At 36.3% G+C, this 22,634-nt stretch overlaps 1 protein-coding gene across 2 annotated transcripts in view; it reads left to right on the forward strand.

Moving 5' to 3' along the window:
• The window catches only part of ANO10 (anoctamin 10), a 120,781-nt gene that overhangs the window by 77,700 nt on the left and 20,447 nt on the right, over nt 1–22,634 (forward strand). For both annotated transcript variants that reach the window (XM_021525888.3, XM_085569392.1), the window contains exon 12: nt 2,239–2,355. In XM_021525888.3, coding sequence (XP_021381563.2) covers nt 2,239–2,355 — 117 coding nt within the window. The remainder of the gene's footprint in view (nt 1–2,238; nt 2,356–22,634) is intronic.

A 22,634-nucleotide genomic window follows, 5' to 3' on the forward strand; every position in this document is an offset into this window, starting at 1 on the left:
CTCCATAATGTTATTTACATTTCCTTGAAATTATTTGTTGTATTTTCTTAAAAGCTCTTTGAATTTGGAACTATTTTGAAGTCTTTGTGTAAAGTTACTCACTTGGCTTATATTTTTAAAACCCCTCAAGAGGCACTGCTTGAATAATTACCATTGCAAACCTTGATTTTCACTCCTTAATATGACTGAAAAAATACTTTTTTTTTAATTGAGTAATGCACAGAGGACTTTAGGCATCTAGAAGTGACATTGTGTGATGCTGAGTCTCTTTTTAACTGTTCATTGTAACTTTTCAAATAAATATCCTTCTCCAAGTGTCACAATTTTTGTTAATTCTGCCTTAAGCATAAGATTTCAGCCCAATTGTGTTATTTAGTTTTGAGTAACTCCCAATTTGTTCTCTTTACTTTTACATTTACATACTGAAATTCTGTCTGTGGATTAGGTATTCCCTGTCAACCTATGATTAATTACGACTCTATTCTGCGCAGGAGTATTGTTTGTCTTGTTCAGTTATTGTCGTCAACATTTTTCCTTTTTTCCATTTAAGAGATTCCTCCAAAGCTGACTCTGATACATGTTTTATTGCTGTGTGTTTCCAGCATAAACCAACATTATTTGCTATAATTTTTTTTTTTGGAAGAAAAGCTTCTTAGTAGTAGACAGTGTTAACTAGAGGGGGAAAAGAAAATCTAAATGAGGGAGAGAATGTTGTACTGTTGACATAATTTTTAAAATAATGTGGTATTAACCATTGCATTACACAGCAATCAATGCCAGTTGGTTCATTAAACTTTTAGTCTTTGTTTGTTAATTATATTAATTTTCAGCCTTCCATTCACCTCTTTAAAGAGAATGTTGTACTGTTGACGTAATTTTTTTAATAATGTGGTATTAAACATTGCATTACACAGCAAACAATGTCAGTTGGTTCATTAAACTATAATAGTACTTTTTACTTTAACTCTTCCATATTAGTTTGTTTAGAGTTTCACCACAGCTCCTGTGAAGTCTGTAGTGTTTTTGTTAGATTCTTGCTTGTGTAATACCAGAATCTGAGGGATTTTTGGTCTGTTCTGTTGTTATTCATGTGCCCAAGTCTATCAAGATCATACAGTTTAGCAAAATGGTATTGCAGAGAGGAGCACTGATCTGCCTCATTTTATATTTAAAAAATCGAGGGAATTTGGGAAGTAGTTTGGATGTGCTACCTAAATTTAAGCACTTCCATGAGTATCATCATGGCTCTGTAAGCATGTGCTTGAAGTTAAGCGCATATATTTGAGTGTTGCCTTATCTTGGTCAGGTTGTTCTCAGCTAGGAGCAAGTTCCTGCTTACAAATATGCAGCATACTGTCAGCTCAGGCCTTGATACAAGAGGATTTATTATTTAGATTGTAGTTGATATAAATGAAGAAACAAAACTATTGCCTTGACAGTTTGGCATTTGTGTTTTGTGAGATAGTGCATATTTAAGTGCAATGTAGAGGCTGCTCAGTGACTAGGTTGAACAGAATTTAACGGCTGTTTTCTCTTAAAAAAGATTATAAAGTTTTGCAATAAATTATGACTAATTTGATATCTTATACATGGAATGTTTCTCCATTTCCTAAGAAGTTTCTGTTCATGAGTGTGTCACTTCTTTAAGGATTATATTTTACTTAGTTTTGTTCTCTTCTGATGCTGTCATTTTGGATTTTAGTAACTTCTCTAATTCCAACACAGAAGTTCTGTGTTTGTTCATATCTTTTACAATAGCTTGTTTCATTTGTATCATAACATGCACATATGTATGCTGTTGTCATTTCATCTGATATGTATTTGTGTATATATATATATATATATATATATTTGTACATGAAAAAATTCTGAAACTGTAGATACTGTGTGCAGTATATAATATATTCAATTCCTATACACCAATAATACATTTTAAAAGCTATTATTTTATCTGGAATCACAAATACAAAATTAAATTAGAATGTTATAGTATACAGTGAAAATGGGATTACTGTGAAAATAAGGCAGACTATTTGTGTTTAGATTCAAATTATGAATGACTGCAAACAAAAAATATGGAGTAGCTGAGGCCTAATGTGGTTATAGTAATCTTCGTTGTACATGTCACAAGAAATCATTGTGTATACCTCTATTACTAAAATTTAGGAATATTGTGCTCTTTTCTCCATGATTCAAACTCTATAAAACAACATTTTCCTTTTTCCTTTTTTTTCACAGCACTTGCTACTAGCAATAAAGTTTATCATGGCATTTGTAATTCCTGATAAACCAAGAGATATCCAGATGAAACTCGCTAAATTGGAGTTTGAATCTTTAGAGGCTCTCAAACAGCAGGTAAGAGCATTTCAGATGCAGCTTCATTTTATCTTAATCCATCATTACTTAAGAAGTGGAGCAGAGAGCTTTGAAGTACTTGTCTGTCCTTTCAACCTACCAGTATATGCAAATCCACACCAGGAAAATGATCTGCTCTTTCAGACAGCTTGAAATTCTTGGTGTGACTGGTGATGTAGCACCTTATAATGTCCTTATGTGTGCAAACAGACTTTATTTATATTGTCACTTTTAAAAGACATTGAGCTCTATGAAACCTCATTTAATCTCCTGGAGGTGTTTGTTATTACAACACCAGGATTTCTTTCATTTCTGAAATACCATCACAAGTAAACAGTTAACTTGGCTCTAGTAATAATCAGAACTTGTAAACAGTCAGAACATGCTTGAAATAATTGTGTTGAGAAGTATATACATGTGAAGAAATAGTAATGCTGCTTTATTATATTGTCCATACAGTAGTCTCATTTTATTGTGTAAAAATGTATATTCTACAATATACTTAACATTCCAAAGCAATTTAGGAAAATAAGGAACTAGATTGTTTTACTGAAAATTTTTGTTTTAGCCAATAATTACATAGAGTCAGTGGTGGAGATCACAAGAGATGATGAGTTGCATGGGATTAGCTTCAGTAGGATACAGAGATCCTACAGAGCTGGTTTTGCAATGGTGGCATTCTTTAGGAGTTTGACTGCACAATGCTAGATGGGACTTCCAAGCTGTCTTACATATCAGAAAACAATCTAAGAATAAAAACTCCAGCACTGAGCTGCAAAGTCTGATTTTCCTATTTATTGTTATTTCAGATATTTTCACACTTCAGAGTGTGGTTTTACATGAACGTGTTCTTTGTGTGCTTGACATGCATGTGTATAAACTCCTCTATACTATTTATTATGTGTGTGAAATGGAAGGTTACTCTTTAAAGCATCTACTGTAGCTACATGTGAGAAAATGATCTCTTGATTCTGAACAAACTGAGTCTGTAAAAAATAGACTGCCTTTTGTAGTTAAAATCCCACCATTTTTTGTGATACTAAAACATCACTGCTGAGGTCAGTGCTCTTTCTTAATCAGCCGTAACAAACAAAATCCAGATTACAGTCATATCTAATGTCTGGTAGTTCTGTTTTGTTTTTCTCTAGTAGGTCGCTGCAAAGTTGCCAGGAGCTGGCCAGGGATCTCATGGGGTTTTTAGATAATATTAAAAGGAATAGAACTACATTTCTATTTCAGCTGTTCTTTCTCTGTTTCCATTTTTTAGACAGGCAAAACAAGGTCACCCACTGGAATGTTAAGGTCAAGTGAATATAGTCACCTTTGGTCACAATGTTCCAGCTAGAATATATACAGAGTCTCTTTCAATATGAGTATGCATATCAGCAGTTAGGTCTTCATCTCCTATCCTAGCATCTATGTGTTCCTACAATAATATATGCCTGATTCCCAGTTTTTCAGGGTTGCTTCATTAATTCAGTAGCAAAATGTTAGTCTGAATTTCAGCAAAAACCAGAAGCCTGGCCTAGTTCTCACCTATGCTTTCAGATTTCCTAAAGGATCTAGGAGGAGTATTGGCTGAGTTTCAAGTGTCTTGATAAGTAGTTTAAACACAAGTATATGCCATCACCTTTTTAGATTTCCTCTGATTGATACTGTACTATGTATGCCACAGACATGTAGACATTTGGACTTTTTTCCTTGTTCTTTACTTTTTTTTGAGTGAAAAAGTAGTACATTGGTACTGCAAAAATGCACTACTGCAAAAAGATACCAAAACATTTCTTTCAGGAGCACATTTTCAATTTCTTCTTCTTTTTACTGAGAGTCAGTATGGTAATTTATGCTGTATATCTTACTTTCAAGCAAAAAATAAGAAAAACAAAATCCCCCAAAACATGTATTTTAAACAACAGGCATAAATACCTGGGGTAGATATGTTGTGGGATCTAGTGTTATGGAGAAACTGGTTTGTATACTTCTGTGCAAGTATGCATCACATTCTTTTCTTGATGCTATCCAGACATGCATTCCATTGTGTTTTACCATATAATCTTTTGGAGTACTGCTGCCTTGGGATGTAGCTATTAGAACAGTATTAGCAATGCCACACTGTAAACCTCTGAGATGCCAAAACAGGTTGTTAGTCTCTGTATACAGTGCATGGAGAGAAGATCTCCTGATACAGCTGCTTTGAACAGTTGTATTGATTATGTTTGGGATCCTTAACTTCAGGCAGTGGAAGTACTTTGACATTTTCATTAATGCTAAGCTAATTGCTTTTTAACATGATGCAGTGGGACTGTAACTATTCTGTCTTCAAATCCATTTGTAGACTTGAGTGTCTATTTGAAAGGGATTTTAGAGAACAGAGATGAATATTCATAATTAGAGCTTGCTAAAAAACCCTTATATGAAGGGTGAAAACTGCCATTAAAAAAAAGGAAGTAATTTTATATTGGAATGTCAGTCTTGTTTTGAAGTTCTCAAACTTTAGGAAAGGTTTTTAGAAACTCCTGAAATGTTTCTTTGAAACATTTCTTTGCATAGTTTTAATAAACAGTTAAGATTGTTGAAAAGGAGTAGACTGTAGAATGAGTTGAATAATGTGATTTATTTTGAAAAATACTTTGTTATGATACAGTTCTAGTATAATAAGAAAGTTAGTTAGTGTAACTCAAGATAATGTTAATCTTTCTGAATCCAGACTGGGGTTATGTGCTACAGCTGTATATTTTGCTTCAAATTTTCCTGGTATCTTTCAATGTAAAGAATTATAGAGAAGGCTGGTTAGACTCTATTTTTGGGGGGACCTGGGGCAGAAAAGAAATTAATGTGAACTTTATTGTAGAGGACTAAAGAGATTGTGGATTAAGATTATTGGAAGAGGTGCAGGAGTGCCTCCTTTTGCATTCCCTAAAGTGCTGAGAGGTTCTTTGTTGCCTGGAAGGAAGCCTGGATAATGGGTAACTAGAAATGGGTATTGCCTGGGAGATGGGCCCTTTTCTGGTGAGCATCAGGATCCTTCCTGGAGAAGTAGCCAACTGGTAAAGTGAAGTGAGGTGCTGAAGACTCTGCTTGCATCTTTGCAGTACTCGGCTCTGGTGCCTGTACTTGCTACAAGCACAGAAGCATGCCGTGCTCTTTGGTCTAGTTCCTATTTTAGGGAAGCCTAAATATAGAGGTGCCTCCAGGCAGCATGGGAACAGTCAGTTAATTCTTCAGTGGTTCAGGAATTACCAAGGAATACGTTGTACATAGAAAGAATGATGTAAAACTTGTGTGAGGTCACTATCTAGCATTTTGAGGGAAGTGACAGTAAAAGTTTCACTAATAAATACTTCAGCTTCTGGATAGATCAAAGCTTAATGAATAGACAAAAAGCCCTCATGGCTTGAGTTAGGTCAGCCATATATCTTCATAAAAGATCTAAATTCGAGAAACACGAGACAACCACAGATGAAACAGCATAATTTTAATTTTATGGACTAGATTACAGTCATGTTTTCTGGTATTAGGCAATCTCCCAAGTATCTGAGGCAAACATCAAATATATACCTTCTTTTCTGCACTGAAACTAGACCCAGGCAAAAGATAGTCCAATTGGAGAAAAAAAAAAAATATATCCCTGCAATTATTTTCTTATCATGAAGTAGAGATAGTATCAATTCTAAGATGATGTATAACTAGTAGATACTTTTCAAGGAAAGATAGAGTGTTAACACTGATTGACATTGATGGGGAATGCCTATCTTTTCTCAAAGTGCAACTACTTACACAGCATCAGTACTGAAAACACAAGCTCATTGATAAAAAAATGCTTGGGTTTTGTGGTACTTTTGCATTAAAATATCTGAATTGCATAAAAGCAGATAAAGATGTTTTTCCTTATGGCATCTCTGCACCAGTCTCTGAGCAAGATGCATGGCCCTGATGGCAACAGTAGAGAAATACATTATCATGCATGAATTAGCTTTTTCAAAGTAACTACAGAGGACAAAAACTACTTAAGCAGGAGCAGAAACGCAGATATGGACAATTTTTTGCTCTGTGCATTCCTTCTCAGTTTCATGCCCATCCCTTACCTCCAAAGGGACCTAATCTATAAATATCCTATCATTCCTGTGCTCTTGATTCCTTCCTTAGTGTTCTAGTCATCAGTGGGCAGTATCTTTTAACAGAAATGCCTTTTCCTTCTGATATGTGAAGCCTTTCAGTGCTTCCTCTGAAGAAGCGAGTCCATCTGTTAGGTATCTGGTGTCCATCTGTAAATATTCCACCAGAAAGCAACTCCAGACAGATAACAGGCTCATGAGTAAAGGGCACAGTCAGCTGATTGACAGCTGTCATCCTTTCTCAACTGGCAGTAATGAAAAGGGTCAGGCTTAGTGAACACCAGCTATGAAAAGATGCCTCCTTTATCCTCCCTGGTGTATTTCTGCTCAGAGAGTGATAAAGCAATGCACTTAAGACCTTTTGCTCTTTTATACAGTATATCCCTTGGCAATTGTACCATCCATATGCAATTGCTTAACGGCAGTGGTATAGTCTGGATATCCATAAACAATTGCCTCAGTTGCTTTGGAGTGATGTCCAGGTGTTTGTAAGTCAGTATTGTTCCTTGCTAATGATTTTCAGCAGAATAACAAGTTTTTTTAAGCAACAGTAGGTACAACATTCACTAGGATTTCTCCAGCAATGTCAACTGTTTCCTGTAAATGGGTCTTGTGTCTCAGTTCCCTCTGAAGGAAATGCAGGAAATTAGGAATGCTGTGACTGATCTCTGCATCATCATAATCACTGACCAGAGGCTTCTTCAAAACATGACAGTTAACAAGCTTCTTTTTGAAAAGGATAGTGAGACAATGACAGAAAAAAACTGGTGTCTGGTGTTCACCTAGGTGTAGTCATATGGAAAGTTTAAACCCTTCATCCCTCTTTCTGCAGGTATTTTGGTATGTGAAGTTGCTGTTCTGTCAGTGAAAACCTTGTGATTCAAGTAATTTCAGTGCCTTATCATTGCAATTCGCTACACTGCAGCAGCTTTAATAATGGCAAAGCTTTCTGGTTTCTGACTGCAATTGCTGAACCTTGCCATTTCCCCTGGGAATAGTACCCACTAGCACTAATCACATCCTTTCCAGAAGGAATACACTGTGCTGGCCTGTTAGAGTGTGTAACCTCTCTGAGAACAACTTTCTTTAGCTCAGATCAAAACAGAAGTATTGCTAACTTAAGGGTCTTCTGTACTGTGTGACGTTTGTGCATTCTCCTTGCACCTCTTCAAGCTGTTTTTGTTGCAGAGATCTATGTACTGGCCTATCATGTGTCTCAAAACGTGACTGTGGAGGTGATGGGCCAAGAGCTGTTTGACTTATCAGTGAGGCTCAGAAAGGACCCTTCTCTTTTTGTGGGGGAACGAAAAGAACAGGAAGTTTGTTTTGAACTGTCTAACATTGGAAGAGCGTTAAGTCATTAGTTCCTAACATCCTGTTTATTCATCATGCAAAATGGGAACTGAAGACAGTTTTTTGTGAGTCTGAAGCAAACTCTGTGGCTTTCTGCCTTATTTGATGCTATAATTACCAGAATTTAGAGGGACCAGTAGTTTCAGGACTGCCCTCAAAACACCACTAAGCTTATTCCATGCTTGCTGGCAATGCTGAACAAACAGAAGGCTGCAGTCAGACAGGAGGAAGGGCAAGTAGCTGCTGTGAAAAGATTTCATTCAAATAATCTAAAATTTGCAAAACAGCTTGTAGGAAAGACTGAAGAAACTTGAGCTCAAACATTGAATTTAGGTTAAAATAGAATGTGAGTAAATAAACCACTTGCTTTATGTTTTGACACCACCCTCCCACCATATAATCCTTGTAAATAGCATTGTTTGAAAAAAAAAAATTAAAAAGCCTATTTCTTTCTGAAGAAATATGTGACTGCACTTTTTTCATAGGCTGCACAGGTTTGTGTAATGAGATATACCTCACAGCTATTAAAATACAACCATTGCTAATTGTTGGTTTCTGTAGGTTTTTTTTTAAAGGGCAAGCCTGTTACTTCAACTTCACAAATTCAATTTTTTTCCCTGTTGAATAGGAAGAATACTTTCAGACATGTCAATATAACATTTGCATATGTTTGGTAGCAGCAGGATAAATGCAAGTAAGATTCATTATATTTTCATAGCAGTTTTTTAAGCATAGAAAGACTTGCACCCAGTCATAGAACAGAGTGTGCTCAAACATAGTTTTGACAGGGTATTTTAAACATGAATTCCTTTAGCCCTGGAGTTTGCTTGAGAATATGTTAATGAAAATGTCTTTCAATGTAAAAATTTTAGCAAAACAAAAATACATTGTGCTCCTTGAAGAAAAGTAAATTCAAGTTTGGGAAGGAGATTTGTGTCTCCCCATTTGTTACTTTTCAGCTGAAGGTGAGATGATAACAAGTCTATTTGGTTGGGAATAAGTTAAACATTTTACTACAAGACCCTTGAGAGCTAACAGTATAAATATAAACTTTTTAATAGGCATAATGAGACCATAGATGATACTTTTGCATGCTCTTAATGGGAATAGAAACAAATAATGCACCAACTTTCCAGCAGGTGTAACTTTCTTTTGCAGCAACCCATTTGTTCTCTGTGGCTGTTGGTAGGGGTAAAATTGTGCATCATATTAAGATGTGTTTCCATAACAGTTGAGTCTCTTTGGAAAGATAACCCATTTTACCTTTTTTTTTCAAATCCTGACCTAGAGCCTGGTGGTGTAATGAACATCAGTCAGTTTAGTACTCTGATGTCCCAGGTCATTGACAAGATGTGATCTTAACAAGGAAGCCTGGAACAAGGGGATAGAACAAAAACTAGGTTAAAATTATTCTTACTGTAAGACTGCTGCAGCTACATGAGGCTTTCATAGTTTCAGAACCCAGTGGGGATCCCAATTACGTGTGTACTAGTTTGAATGCAAGGCAAGAGGCTATTCCACTTCCCAGCCAAATAAGAGTAAAGTGCACAGTGAGATTTGATCTCAGGAACTCTGGTAACAGCCTCTTACAGGGCATTCATGTGTCTGTAGTTACAGACTTCTAAATATGGTTGTAACTGTTACTGAGAAGGTGAAGAACTAGAGTGAGAAGTAAAACTTAAATCTCTTCTCATGTTAAAATTCCTTCAAAAGAAAAGAATCCCAGTGGGTTACACTTACCATGCTTTGATAATGGGATTGTTTTTATAGAACTGAATAGAATTTGATGATAAAAAATACAATATTTGTTGCAAGCAGCTGTGGACTTGTACATACCTATTGCATTTTAAATATCCTTTTCCCTATGCCACCTCAAAAGATCACAGTGAGAACAATGGACTTTAAGAGGAAATGCTAGTTTATTTGAAATAATTAAACTTGACTCTGGAGAACTGTCTCTGTGAGCAGGAAGACAATAAGTAGGATACATCTCAACTCTTTGGAGATGATGATTTCAGGCAAATTTTAGATGTTTAACTATTACTAATAATATCACTACAACCCCTCCTCCAAAGAAGATCTCTGTCATCCTGTCTACAGGAAGAGCTCTTTCTGAGATGTAACTGGACACCAAAGAGCAGGAACCCACTGCTCCTGAAAAAGAGGAAAATATTTAAAAGTTGGTTCATGTTGCTAGTGATGATACTTGTACCACAACTGAGTCTTTGCACATGCTGCGCAGCCTGATTATGGTAATTCTAAGAACAAGTTTTCACTAGGCTATGTTGCCTACACAGCCACTGGGCTTTTGTTAATTTTTGATTTTGAAAAAATCTCTATGCCTTCTGGTGCTGCCTTGAATACTATCACTATTGTGGTATGAGAAAAAACACTCTGATATATATATATGCCATTTCAGTCAAACTCTTGGCAAATAGTCAAGTTCTTGCCATATTGATTAATTTTTATTTCAAAATGAGATGTTAATTGCTTGTCTGGATAGCATAAAAAGAAAAAAAGTAGCTAATGTGTGTACATTTTGTTTAAATTCAATAGTGTATACTAATACTTAATTGTGTTATATATACAGAACTGTAGGGCATGCTTTTTTGTGTGTTAAAGTAGTCCTTGTGCAAATGTTTTTCACACTTTTATCACAGAGAACTTTGTAAAGGTGGTTTCATGGACTGCTACTTCTGGCACTTTCAAATATCTACTTCTGTACCTTCTCCTAGCATGTAAAGAGATTATGTAGTTGAAAATGTCTTGAGAGGGTGATTTTAAAATGGTAAAAAATGGTATTTGTCTCTGTTGTGTATTATTTTCTCTAATTTTCAATCTATGGTGGTGACCTGAACCTGTAAGTTAGAGGCATTATTTTAATGGGGAGGCCACAGATTATTTTATAGTCATGGGTATGTACAAGCAAACCAGGTATAAACAGTGTCACCAGAGTATATAAATACAGACTATTTTCACTTAAGTCACAAGCGACAGCAAAATCCCTTGGTACAGTTAAGGACTGTGTTGCAAAGTAAGAAAGGAGAAGCTACTGACACTCTGATCTGTCCCTTACTGAATCTATGCTCAGCACCATCTTTCTTTATACTTTCTGCTACAGGTATGGCTTGGGCTTTAATCTCATCAGAGATCTCTTACTGCAAAGATCACTCCTTTGACTGTCACAGAGTGACCTATATCCCACATGGCTTGGATTCCTGTCACACAAGCAGTGACAATTTGTGCAGTAGCTCTCCCAAATACTGCTCTGTACCAGTAATACCCACTAAGACAATTTTTTTTCCCTATAAACCTGCCTTAAAGCATTAACTTTCCTCTCCCTCACCCTCTCATCTAGTTGGAGTTCAGGATGGATGGAACGGTTGCTCTTCCTTCTCTAAAACTAGGCAAAGACTGCACTGCAGGAGGTTTCAGTCTTTCAATGCCTCTGTCTCTTGAGGTGTGTGTTTGGGGACACCTGCCTGGCAGGTAGTGCAAGTGACTGACTCTTAGTCAAATTACGGTCCCCTAGGAGTCACATGCTGGATAGTGTATGGCAACATTTGAATTTTGGCTTGGGGTTTTTCTGCCACTCATAATTTCCTAGAACAAATTATAATTTCATATTTCATTTATAGTCTTGTAATTTATGCATATTATTTGGCAACTCAGTTTTGTTTACTTGTCCTTTTTGCTGCTTCTCAAAATTTGTGATAATTCAAAAATCTGAGCGTAGTCAAATATGTGCTGAGGAAAACCTTCCAAGTGAACAGACGGATATGAAGCAGCTTGGTCCAATAAAGGTGGTTTTATTTGTTTTAACTCCATTGTATTAGAAGGCTTCTGAAAACTCTACATATGCTCATCCATGTCAGCTGAAAAATAATTATGTCTGATGGTATCTCTCTTGTATCAGAATAGACACCACCCACTTATTCATAGATAATGAGCAATTATGTGTTCTGTGTCAGTACCCGTTTTCTAAGACTTGCTGTATCTATGATATAAGGAATTTTGCTATAATGTCTTAAATAATTTTGCCCTTTACCAGTATCCAGACTGACACCTAGACTGTTTTAAACACATGCTTTAAGAGTTTGTGATTTCATAGAATTATAGACCGGTGTAGTTTTGAAGGGACAGCTAGAAGTCATCCAATCCACATCCCTATGTTGAGCTAGTTGGTATAACTGATGCTCCTTGTGGACAAGGAAAGGTCACATTTTTAAAATAAACATTTCTGCAGAGTGGCATTTTGTCAGAGAGGTTTTTGGAGTTTTCTCCTATTTGCTTTGGATGATTAAAATAAAATCCATCTTTTTTTTTTCTGGAACACTTTGAACTGTATGAGAGATTTTCTTGGTGAAAACGTGCTATGCATGTGTCAAAACAAAAAAGCCCAAGCTCTGTCACTATTAGAGATGTAAACACTCTAAGTTAAACATGTATGTGTGGCAGGACAGCACCAGCAAAATTTAGTGTATGTGTTTTACAGATATGGTGGGGAAATAATATTTTCACTAATGATTGTGTAACTGTGGTGGAGATACACTGTTCAGTGGTGGACACTGCTTGATTGAAATAAAACTGGTAAATGATGATGAACTACAAAAAATTTGACCCCTTAGCAGGGCATGACGGGATGTCCACTGTCTGAGGAAGACACAGAGGCTCTGTGCATGAAGGGGAAGGGAAATAAAGAACTCCTTTTTCTCCCTCTGCCACCTCAGGCAACAAAACCAGGACCCTGTGTTGACTCACTTCACTAGCAGCAGGTGTGAGGTATCAACCAGAAAGAAGTTCTAACTTGTTTTTTTCTTCATTACCTGAAACTGACTTGCTTCTTTATGAGGAGACTGGTAGCACTTGTATTATCAAAGGAACTTTGTTTTGGCATTTCTTAATGGGCCTATATGATTAGGGAATCAGAAAAGAGCTGTGATGGTGTACAAGTATGTAGGAGATGATGATAAGAAAATCTGCAGAGATTAAGCTCTGATATGTTTCCCAGCTAATGCACATTTAAGATGCATGTGAGAAATCTCTATCTACCTCAGGGACATTTATAAGCCTTTTGGTCCAGTATCAGCAGTTCTTTTTAATACATGTACAAGTGATTGTCATAAATTATGTGACAGTCTGAACCAGCAGTTTGTAACCTTTGCTGTCATAATACAGGGGGAATTATTTAGGGACAATTTATTTAGCTTGTCAAGGAAAGGGTGGGAAATGTCATTATGTAAGTTTTGTAGGTATGTATTTGCTAGTGAGTGGAAGTGTAGTGGGAGATCTTTTTGACTTCTTGATGAAACAGTCATGTGGCCCAGTGTCTGAAATCAGACATTACATAAAAGAAGCAAGATTTTGTATCTGTGAAAATAGGTGGGTGTTGGTCCAGACTAGAAAACAAGTGTATCAGGGACAGAAAGAACTTTTATCTAAGATAGTATGCCATCTCTACCAGCATCCACAAATAAATGTCTAGAAAAGAGCAGCGAAATATGGCAACTAGGTGGTGTGCTTCCTCCTAAAACTCTCCCAATTTCCAGTCATTTCTATCTAGCTCTTGCTTTTTCTAAGACAGATGCAGCATCTTTGTATTTAGTAGTCTTCAGTTATTCTTTCTTTCATGGTAGCCTTCTGTTCCATTTTGAACAAGTTTTTCCTTTAGGGTATGCAGTATCCTTCAGCAAGCAGTGCCACAACCCATTATTCTTGGTGCCAAGGATATAGGATGATTATTTGCAGATGTTTTAATATATTTCAATTGGATTTGGTGGGAAAAAGTCTTTAGCTTTTACATATGAGAAGAAGTATTTGGCCAAATTGTCATGGAGGTTGTTTTGGCTTCTGTAACACATCATTTTGAGGTTCTGTAACTTTATTTTACAGGCTTTGTGGAAAGTATGATGGTCTGATTTACTTTCAGCTTGTTAATGATACTTGCAAATTTGCTTTAAGACAATTAGTATAATCAAATCACATGTTTCAGCTGACTCCTTTTTTCTTTGTGTATAGATGGTCAAATAATGTGCATTGGTACAAACAGTCCTCTTTCTTGGAGGCCAGGCTAACATTTTGCTAACACAATGAAAGCCAGGCAGATTACCGAATTGGGGAAAATTCAAGTTGGCAAGATTCTTGTTGTTTCTTTTCTTCCACCACATTACAGTACCTGAATTGAGTTACCTAATCTGTTTCTTGCCACCCAAGTGGGGATATTAGGTGCTAAGGGTACTCTCCTGTTCATTTTTCATGGAAAATTGCTTTGTCTGCCAAACCATGAAAAGTCTTGAACACTGCAAGTTTGGTAGTTGTCATTAGACAATATGTCACAACTTGGTTGGTCTCATGGCCTGTTGTTTTTTGAAGTATGCTCAGCAGATACACCACAACATAACAGTTCCATGGTGTTGTTTATTTTCTTAAAATAGCTGAGGTAATTTCTGTCACTTTGGACTAGGACACTTAAAAGTCCAGTCCCTCAAACTTTTTTAACTTCATGGAAGAAGAAAATACTGCACTGGTGAGGAATAGGTATGTATGCATGAATATATTGGGTTATTTACATGTGTGACTCTTATATAGTTGTATTGTCCATCTGGAAATTTTAATTATAAATCAAACTTTCTATTAGTAATTAGCTTTCTTATGAGAGGCACTTATGTGCAGAAGGATTTGTTTCATGCAAGGAGTGCTTAAAAATACAGAGGTTGAATCTTTCTACTGTTTGGGATCCCCTGTAGTTCTAGGGGGACATTTTGCTTAGGGAGTTCTGGCCAGCACCTTCATAATCTTTAGTTGAATTCTGTCTGCTTTCTGTCTACCACTTTAGTTACATCTTTCCTTTGTAACTACTGATTTACTTAGTTTATTTTCTTAAAGGCATCTTTATAGTCAAAATAATCAGGATTTGAAAAGTTTGTCTGACTACAGGCAACTGCTTTCCTTGGAGGATATGCATTTAAAAGTTACTGTCTTTCTACTTAGGTATTGTGTGTGCATAATATTTTCCAGCAAACATTAATCGTACTGGGTAGCTATGAGGGCAAAACTGTTGCACTAAGATAAACATTTGAGAGTCTGCTTTAATGCCCAAAGCCTCTTAGCTTTTTTAGGTCAAATTATCTTGTATCCTCTGACTATGTTTCTAAGCTTACTACTGCTAAATGCTACTTTTTAAATTCAGATTCTGCATTCCATTTTTGTTGACAAGGTTGAAGAGAGGGTATTTCACTATTAAGGTCCCAACTCCAAGGGCAAGAAAACCAGAGCGGTTCCATTTCCTTAGGGCTGGCACTTAAAAAGTAAGATGGTTGTTTCGTACTTGCAGTAGCATCTCTGCTTTTTCTATTCTGCCAGTGTCATTGTAATACTGGTGCAAAATGAGGCTGTTAGGCTACAACAATGTGCTGGGAGTTAAACTTTTTGTTGACCAAGAATGTAGGAGTTCATTATTTGGACCTAGAGTTTCTGGAAAGACTTTATTTAACAAATAATGTTTTCTGCAATCTATAAATTATTACAAACAAATGTAAAAAAATCATTGTGTATTGTGTAACTATGCTCAAAAAGGCAAATAGAGGTAATTTTTTTAATGCCTTGTTATTGGCATTGCTATCGGCAGAGATCTCAGATATCAGTTGTTAAGAACTATTTTTTCACAGGATATATTGAAAAGTTGTAGCTTTGTTAAATCCTTGAGTTAAATACTACTTACTACACAACAAATTTTCTTTCCCTTCCTCCTCAGTGAATGCCCTTGGTTAATATTTGCCATTTACTCAGCTAGAGATTAAATTAATGGGGACTGAGAAGAAAAAGCACTTGTAAAAACACAGGTTTCTCCTTCTGTGGAACCATGGCTGTAGTGTGCAAAATGTGATTTTTCTAAAGTTAGGTTTATTGGCAGGGGATATAAGTGAAAATGTCCAAAAAGCAGAGACCTCATCTGTTCCTGCTGGTAGCTAGCATGATGCCATTAGGGTCTGTAATCTGGGGAGCTCGGCAGGCGGGGGAAGTTAGGAGTTCTTTAAAATATCTCCTTGAAAGCCAGATAGTGAGAGACTTAGAGAGGGAGAGCTGTCAGATAGTCAAATATCTGGGAGATGGTTTGGCTGTCACAGTATATGAAAGTTATGTAAGGTGTATAAGCATATTACATAAGAGCTCCCCCATGCTCCAGGTCACCGGCTGCTCTTCCAAAACTCACCACCACCAGCAGCCTGGAAATATATGCAGCACTCTTGGAAAATGGGCATCTCTCTTGTTTCTGCAGCAGTGGCAGCATGATTGCATGAGATACACATATTAAAGTATTCAGAAGTAATACAATGATTTGTAAGAAGAACAGAATCAAGTGTTCATGAGAGACTTGATTTTTTTTTAGATGAGTATCAGTATAAAAGAGCAAATCACATACAGCAACTTGTATTCCAGTGGAATGTGTTTCAATACTATGAAGTGGTGGGGAGTTTTTGTGCCCAGCAGGAAGGGCCTGCTCTTTATATGCAGTCTGAACAAGCGTTTCTTTGCATTTGCAAAAAAAGAATTGCAGCTCGGCAATTTTTTTGCTAGTTATTTTGTTATTGCTAGTAAAATAATCTGCAGATTTAACTTCAGTTCTGCAAATAGAAGCATGGCTATTTCTCATGGGGGAGTATCTGCTGAGACTTCTTTAATCCATCGCAGTTTCAGATCAAGATCGAAAGGTGCTTGATGATGAACCTTTTCCACCCTCTGCAGCACATTTTAATAGTAGCAGTAAGAGCTCAATTCTTCATGCTTTGGTCAGATAGCTACAGCTCCTTCCTGACAATGTGCCAGATTTAATTTATATTACAGGTTAAATGGTTGAAATCACTGTAGTAACTGTAACAGGTAACAGATGAGAACTCTATAAGATAGAGTCACCATTAAGCTGAAACCTCTGTACTTGACCATGTACTTGAACACATTGAACACATTAGTAGAGACTGCTAATAAACGAGTCCAGCCTGTAGCCCAGTTACCTCTTCTGCCTGATGGTGCTTCTCAGAACTGCAGTTGGGTTCTGTGTTCATACCCAGCATTGTGCCCCTGGCATGTTACAGTGCTGTTGGTGCAACTCACTGCCAGAGTGAGGGGTAGTTCAGCTGTATGTCAGACCTTCCCCACACAGCCTCCTGCAGAAAGCTTTCTGCTGTTCCAGTCCCTTGGCTGGTCTACAGTAATCTTGGCTTTCCGTGAACTCTACAAAGAGACATTTGGCAGAAGTTACTGCAGCCTGTTTTCCTTCTTTAGTGCCATGAAACACATTTTGTCACCTCTCAGTGCCTAGTTTGTGAATAAATGCTTTTTGCATTGTTAGTGAGTTTTGTGTCTTTTCCTTGAGGAAATTCTCTGTCCTTATTTCACATGTCCAGGAAGATTGCCCCATGAAGCTATACTGCAGTTCCTGTTCTGTTTAAGTAGAACATTTCACACAAACATCCTGTCTACGTGCAACTCAATAGTCACTGGGGAGCAAGATCTCTGTAGTAGTTTTTATGTAATACAATTATATAATACAGTTATTTACATGTGGAGGTAAGTATGTATATGCAGTATGTATAGCCTGTGTTCATCATGCTGCAGTGTAATTTTTTGCCACAGCAGTGTAATTTTTTGCCACAGCAGAGTTTATATCTTACTGGTTTTTTATCTATAAAGAAATGGGGAGCTGGTTGTTTCTTCTCCAGTTGGGATTTCAGGACTGGCTGTCTACAAAAATCATGGGTGTCAAGTATATCAGCAGCAAATCCATACAATATAACCTAAAGAACCAGTTAAGGTAAAATAGTGGTTTTTTTAGCATTGAGTCTTTAGGTAAACAAGGGGCAAACAAGTTAGCTCATTGCTCTTACAAGTTAGTTCTGTACATCAGTCTGCAGCCAGATAGTTACCCTTATCTGACAAAGTGTCCTTGAGTATTAAATAAATGTGGCTTACAGAATTGTTTGGTATAAAAATAGTCTTCTCCCCTTCCTCTCTCAAATTTATTCTCTCAAGTTTTGTTCCTGCTTTTTATATTCTGTTAATAGTGTTTAGTTCTGACAGGGTTTTTGTTTTTCCTTGTTTTGGTGTATAGACTCTGCTAATCTTCCCACTTTCACATTTCTGTGTTTTACTTACCCTAATATTTCTTGTCTCCATGGGAGAGATTGTTAGGTTGTCATGCAGTAAGTTTCCTGAACCTGATTTCATAACTCATTGCAGTTCACCCTGGACTATAATCAGCTGTTAGGCATTTTAAAGTCCCTGTACAGTGAGTATTTTGTAAACATCATTTATTTGCCACTATGAGTGTTCCACAGCTCTACACAAAGTGACAATGGAACTAATCCAGGAAAAGAAACTAGCTGAAAAAAGTCATTTAAGTACCCATGGCAGCCTTGCTCTGCAAGGCAGTTTGTTTACATTGATTTTATAAGGACACAAACAAAGAACTATGGAAGAAAAGAATCTATTCTGAACTGTTCAGTTCACTCATCACAATATTCAGCATTTGAACAATATCTCCCAGCCTCTCAAACAGATTAAATGGCATTTAATTTACCCTCATTATGCGCACATTTTTGTTGTAACACTCAAAATACTCCGTTCTTGAAGGCTTTCATTTCAGCGATAACAGAATGTGATGGTTTCCAAAGAAAGCCTGGTGCAAAAAAAACTGAATACTGAAACATGAAATTGAAAGTTGAGGAAGGTGGAGTGACAGGAAAGGTAGTCGCACATGGCACACTTAGAAGATCTTGTTCCTTCATTTACTTTTTAGCTTTGCATTGATACCAAAATCAAGCATTTTCGTTGTCTCTGCAGTAGGAAAAATAATGAGCAATTCCTGCCTTCATTATAATTTTTAAATGTATGTTAACTGTGAGTTCTCTTATTCTATTAGAAGTACATTTTTATTTTCCTAATGCACTAACATTTTTATTTTTCTAATACATTATATATGCAGTCCTCTGCATATATACACATTTATACACCTGCCTCTGAGTCTGTACATAACCATATACCCTTACAACTGTTCTTTGGTAATACTGAATCAACTTGTCCATGGCAGTTTTAAAATGCTGAATCATTCAGTATCTGCTTCATTTAAATTTTATTTATTATTTCAGGTATTTCTTAATGTTTGGGGATTTTTTTTCCCCTTAGGGTGTATGTGCTGTCTGTGGCCCCTATACTGCATATGCTTATGTGAAAATAATTTTTTTCTGTATGAACTGTTTCTTCCCTTGTAAGTTGACTTCCATTTTCATCAGTCTTTTAGAGAGGGGTTCTGCAGTTTGATTAGAAAGGCAAGGCTAGTCATGAGAAATTTTTAGATATATTAAATCCTGGAATACTCAGGAAGAGTGTGGTTGAATTTCACCTGCAGGAGTGGAGAATGCAGATACAAGATGGGCAAGTGATTGATTCTTTTACAGCTGAGTGGAAACAATAGTTTCTGCAAACTGGATTGATGAATGAATGCTCTGGGGATGTGCTTTGCAACTTTCTGACAATGGGAGATAATAGAAGGGGCCCTGTGCATGTGAGGAAGAAAAAATATTTATAACAACATTAAACCCCTATAGCTGATTGGAGGTATTTATGTAGTACTGGCATTTTGATATCATAGCTAGGACTACTATATTTCCTGCACTGAATATTATACATACTGGGAAAAATTGCTTTAAATGTGCCAGTCTCCTCCATATCTTGAAGAAAACAGAGAAAGAGACTCCTCAGAAGAGGAATCTCGCTCTGAGTTATGAGCAATCTATGAAGGAACCTACCTTTCTCTGTTAACTGTACATGGAGCATCGTGGAACAAGTCCCCTTCAGGGTGAAATACTGATATTTTCATGGGTAGAAACCAGCTAAGAACCTGGCTCATAATACAAAACCTGTTTGAAAATGTAATGTTTATATGTTGACTAAGTAAAGGACAAAATTAGATATGTCATGATTTACTTGAGGGTGAATAATGGGGCGCATTTATACAAGACTGAATTTGAGCTTCAGAAAATATGAGTGTCATTCTCTATCAAAGGTCCTGCTTGGTAGTGTCTCTTCCTGTCCTTTTTTTGTACTTCATTTAAACAAAACGGCTTCACTGAAATGATGAATGGAATGTCTTTTTAAATGTCAGTCCTCGTTTTTACAAATACTTTATCTAAACATAGATACATAGAAAAAAAGAGTGTATCCACAGAAGTAGAGCATTGGGTGGTTTTTTGCTTGTTATCTTGTTATTTTTTTTTTTTTTACATAAATATCCTACATCAGTTTAAAGAACACAAGGACCAAATTATATGTTGTTTGTTTATGCCTGAAGGCTTTTGCATTTTTACTTTCAGGTTTGTTTCCTCCATTATCATAATCACCCTCTTATGCAGAGGGACAGTATAAAATTCAGTTTCCTGGAGAGTGTTATGCAAGAATATCATCATTTCCCAAGGGCAGTGCAAAAGAAATAAAGAAATAAATATACACTGTTGTCAGGGAACAGCATTGCAAACCGTTTCTGTTCTGATCTTAAAAACTTTTGCACCTGCACTGTCTATAAAATTAGCAGTTGGAAATTTGACTTCAAATTGACTGAATCCCTTGAAATGAACACACTAGAGCAGTCTTTGTTTCCAAGGCAACAGTCAGCTCTGTTCCTAAGGACTCAAAAGGTGTTTAAATGACAAGCTTGCCTTCAGAACACATCTTACTAAATTTAAATTTACATTCATTCAGAATATCTGGAACTATAAAACTTTCCTAATGTGAACTACAGCTCTCATTATGTCTATACTCAGTCATGAAAATAACTCACTCCTACAAAATATATTCCCTTCCCAATACTATACTCTAAATATGTTACAGGTCATGCTGCATTTCCAGCTTCTCACTGTAACTATTACAGGAGACAAGTAGTGATATCTATAGCTAAGATTAGATAATACTTTCCATTACATTAAACTACGATATTAGAACTATAGCAAAAATAGGTTCTGGAGGACATGGTAAAAAAAACCCAATCAGGTATTTTGGCAGATCTAAGCAGATCTAATGAAAAGCTCTTAGCCCCCCAGGAGAACATGTTCATGATAAATGACTACTAAATGCCTGATCAGAATTCTCTGAAATGTTCTTTATACATTAAAAGTGATTTTTCAGGGTACTTTTTCTGAATGCTTATGGAGAGCTTTTCCATACCTGTGTGGCCTCACGAATAAACAACGATATTGAGGGAGAAGCATGCTAGCAAAAAATTACTTTTTGACACAGCCATGAGAACAGTTAAGTATTCTGTGTCAGAATGGAGCAAGTGGATGCAGAATAGATGACAAAGCTTCCAAAAGTCAGAAGAATTTAATTTCATGTGAAGGAACTGATGAGAATGGTGAAAATTTAAAGACACAGATCAGAAAGATAATTTTAACATTGACATTTGTTAAATTGACATTTGTGGCTGGGGTTTTTTGTGAAAGAGAGGGAGAGAAGAGTGCAGGCATAAAGCCTCAGATTCAGCTGACATGGAGACAGAGAAATTTGGTGTTGGGGTATGTTCATATCTGTGAATGATTCTTTGCTCTCTGGTTATGTATTTTCTTTCATGAATAGCAAATTCAAATTCTTACCACATTTTGTAGATTTGTCTAGCTTGTTTGTGAAGAGGAGCTTTGGAAAATAATTATCTTGAGGCAGTAGTATTGGGGAGAAGTAATTTACTCCATCATGTAAGTACTTCTGCAAATCCTTTGAGACAATTTTCAAATTACTGTTTCTAATTCCTTGGAAATACATTGACTTGAAACTGTAACACATTTAATTCTATTTATGCAGGAAAGATTTGTTTTGGAGGTTTGTTAATCAACAGATTTGCTTCTGGGAGAGGTATCATTATACTGGTTTGCAAAGCCTCAACTGTTTTTTTAAAATACAGGTATTAAAACCTGTGTAGTTTTCCTGTAGAGTTTAAATGGTGAATGTTTCACTTCATTGCTTTTTAAAAGAGTCAAGAAACATGAAAGTCTGGAATAATCATCAGCCCAACTCCATTAGGTTTTAGAGCCTCTTACTCTCAAGCCCAGAAGGATTTTTTTTTTTTTGTGATGTTTGAATGCTTAAAATGCCTACTGTTTTTAAAGACCTTCTAAAATTTATAACAGCATTAATTATCAGTACAAAAAATGAGGACTGAAGGTTTGTCAGTGAGGTAATAATTGTAAAATGGGACTGAAGTGAGAAGTAGTATATTGAAGGGAACTTGGAAAAGCACAGCTTTGCTCCTTGTACCCTGGATCTTTATTCCACCCAATGTTCTTAGCTCAGTCTAAGTTACAGGATGTTCAGTGAGTGAGGTTGCTTCACCTAAATTTCTTTTTATTTTCACTGCGTAATGGCAAGGTAAATACTTACTTTTCTCTGCTTAGAACCTAACTGCTGTTCCTTGATTTACATGGTGTTTATTATTCAGGATGCTCAGTTCCTCCACACACAGTACAGAGTACAAAGTAAGTGATGTAGATTCAGATTTGTCTCATTTGCAAATAAATGGTAGCTCTACGTAAGTCTCGGATCTTCAAAATTGTAATTACACTCACTACTTTTTTTGTTTTTCTTGTTGCCTGCCTAATGTACTCCTACTTGTAAAAAGATAGGGGTTTTTCTGAAATAATGAATGATAATGTAATCAACGCCAAAGTGAGATTTTCAGAAATGCTGATGGATTAAGTGTCTAATTTCCACTGTCTATCACTACAAATTATGTGTGGCCTTTAGAAATTTTTTGAAAAGTTCACCTTTCAT

Source organism: Lonchura striata, chromosome 2, assembly GCF_050655825.1.
Source record: "Lonchura striata isolate lonStrDom1 chromosome 2, ASM5065582v1, whole genome shotgun sequence".
Taxonomy (NCBI): domain Eukaryota; kingdom Metazoa; phylum Chordata; class Aves; order Passeriformes; family Estrildidae; genus Lonchura; species Lonchura striata.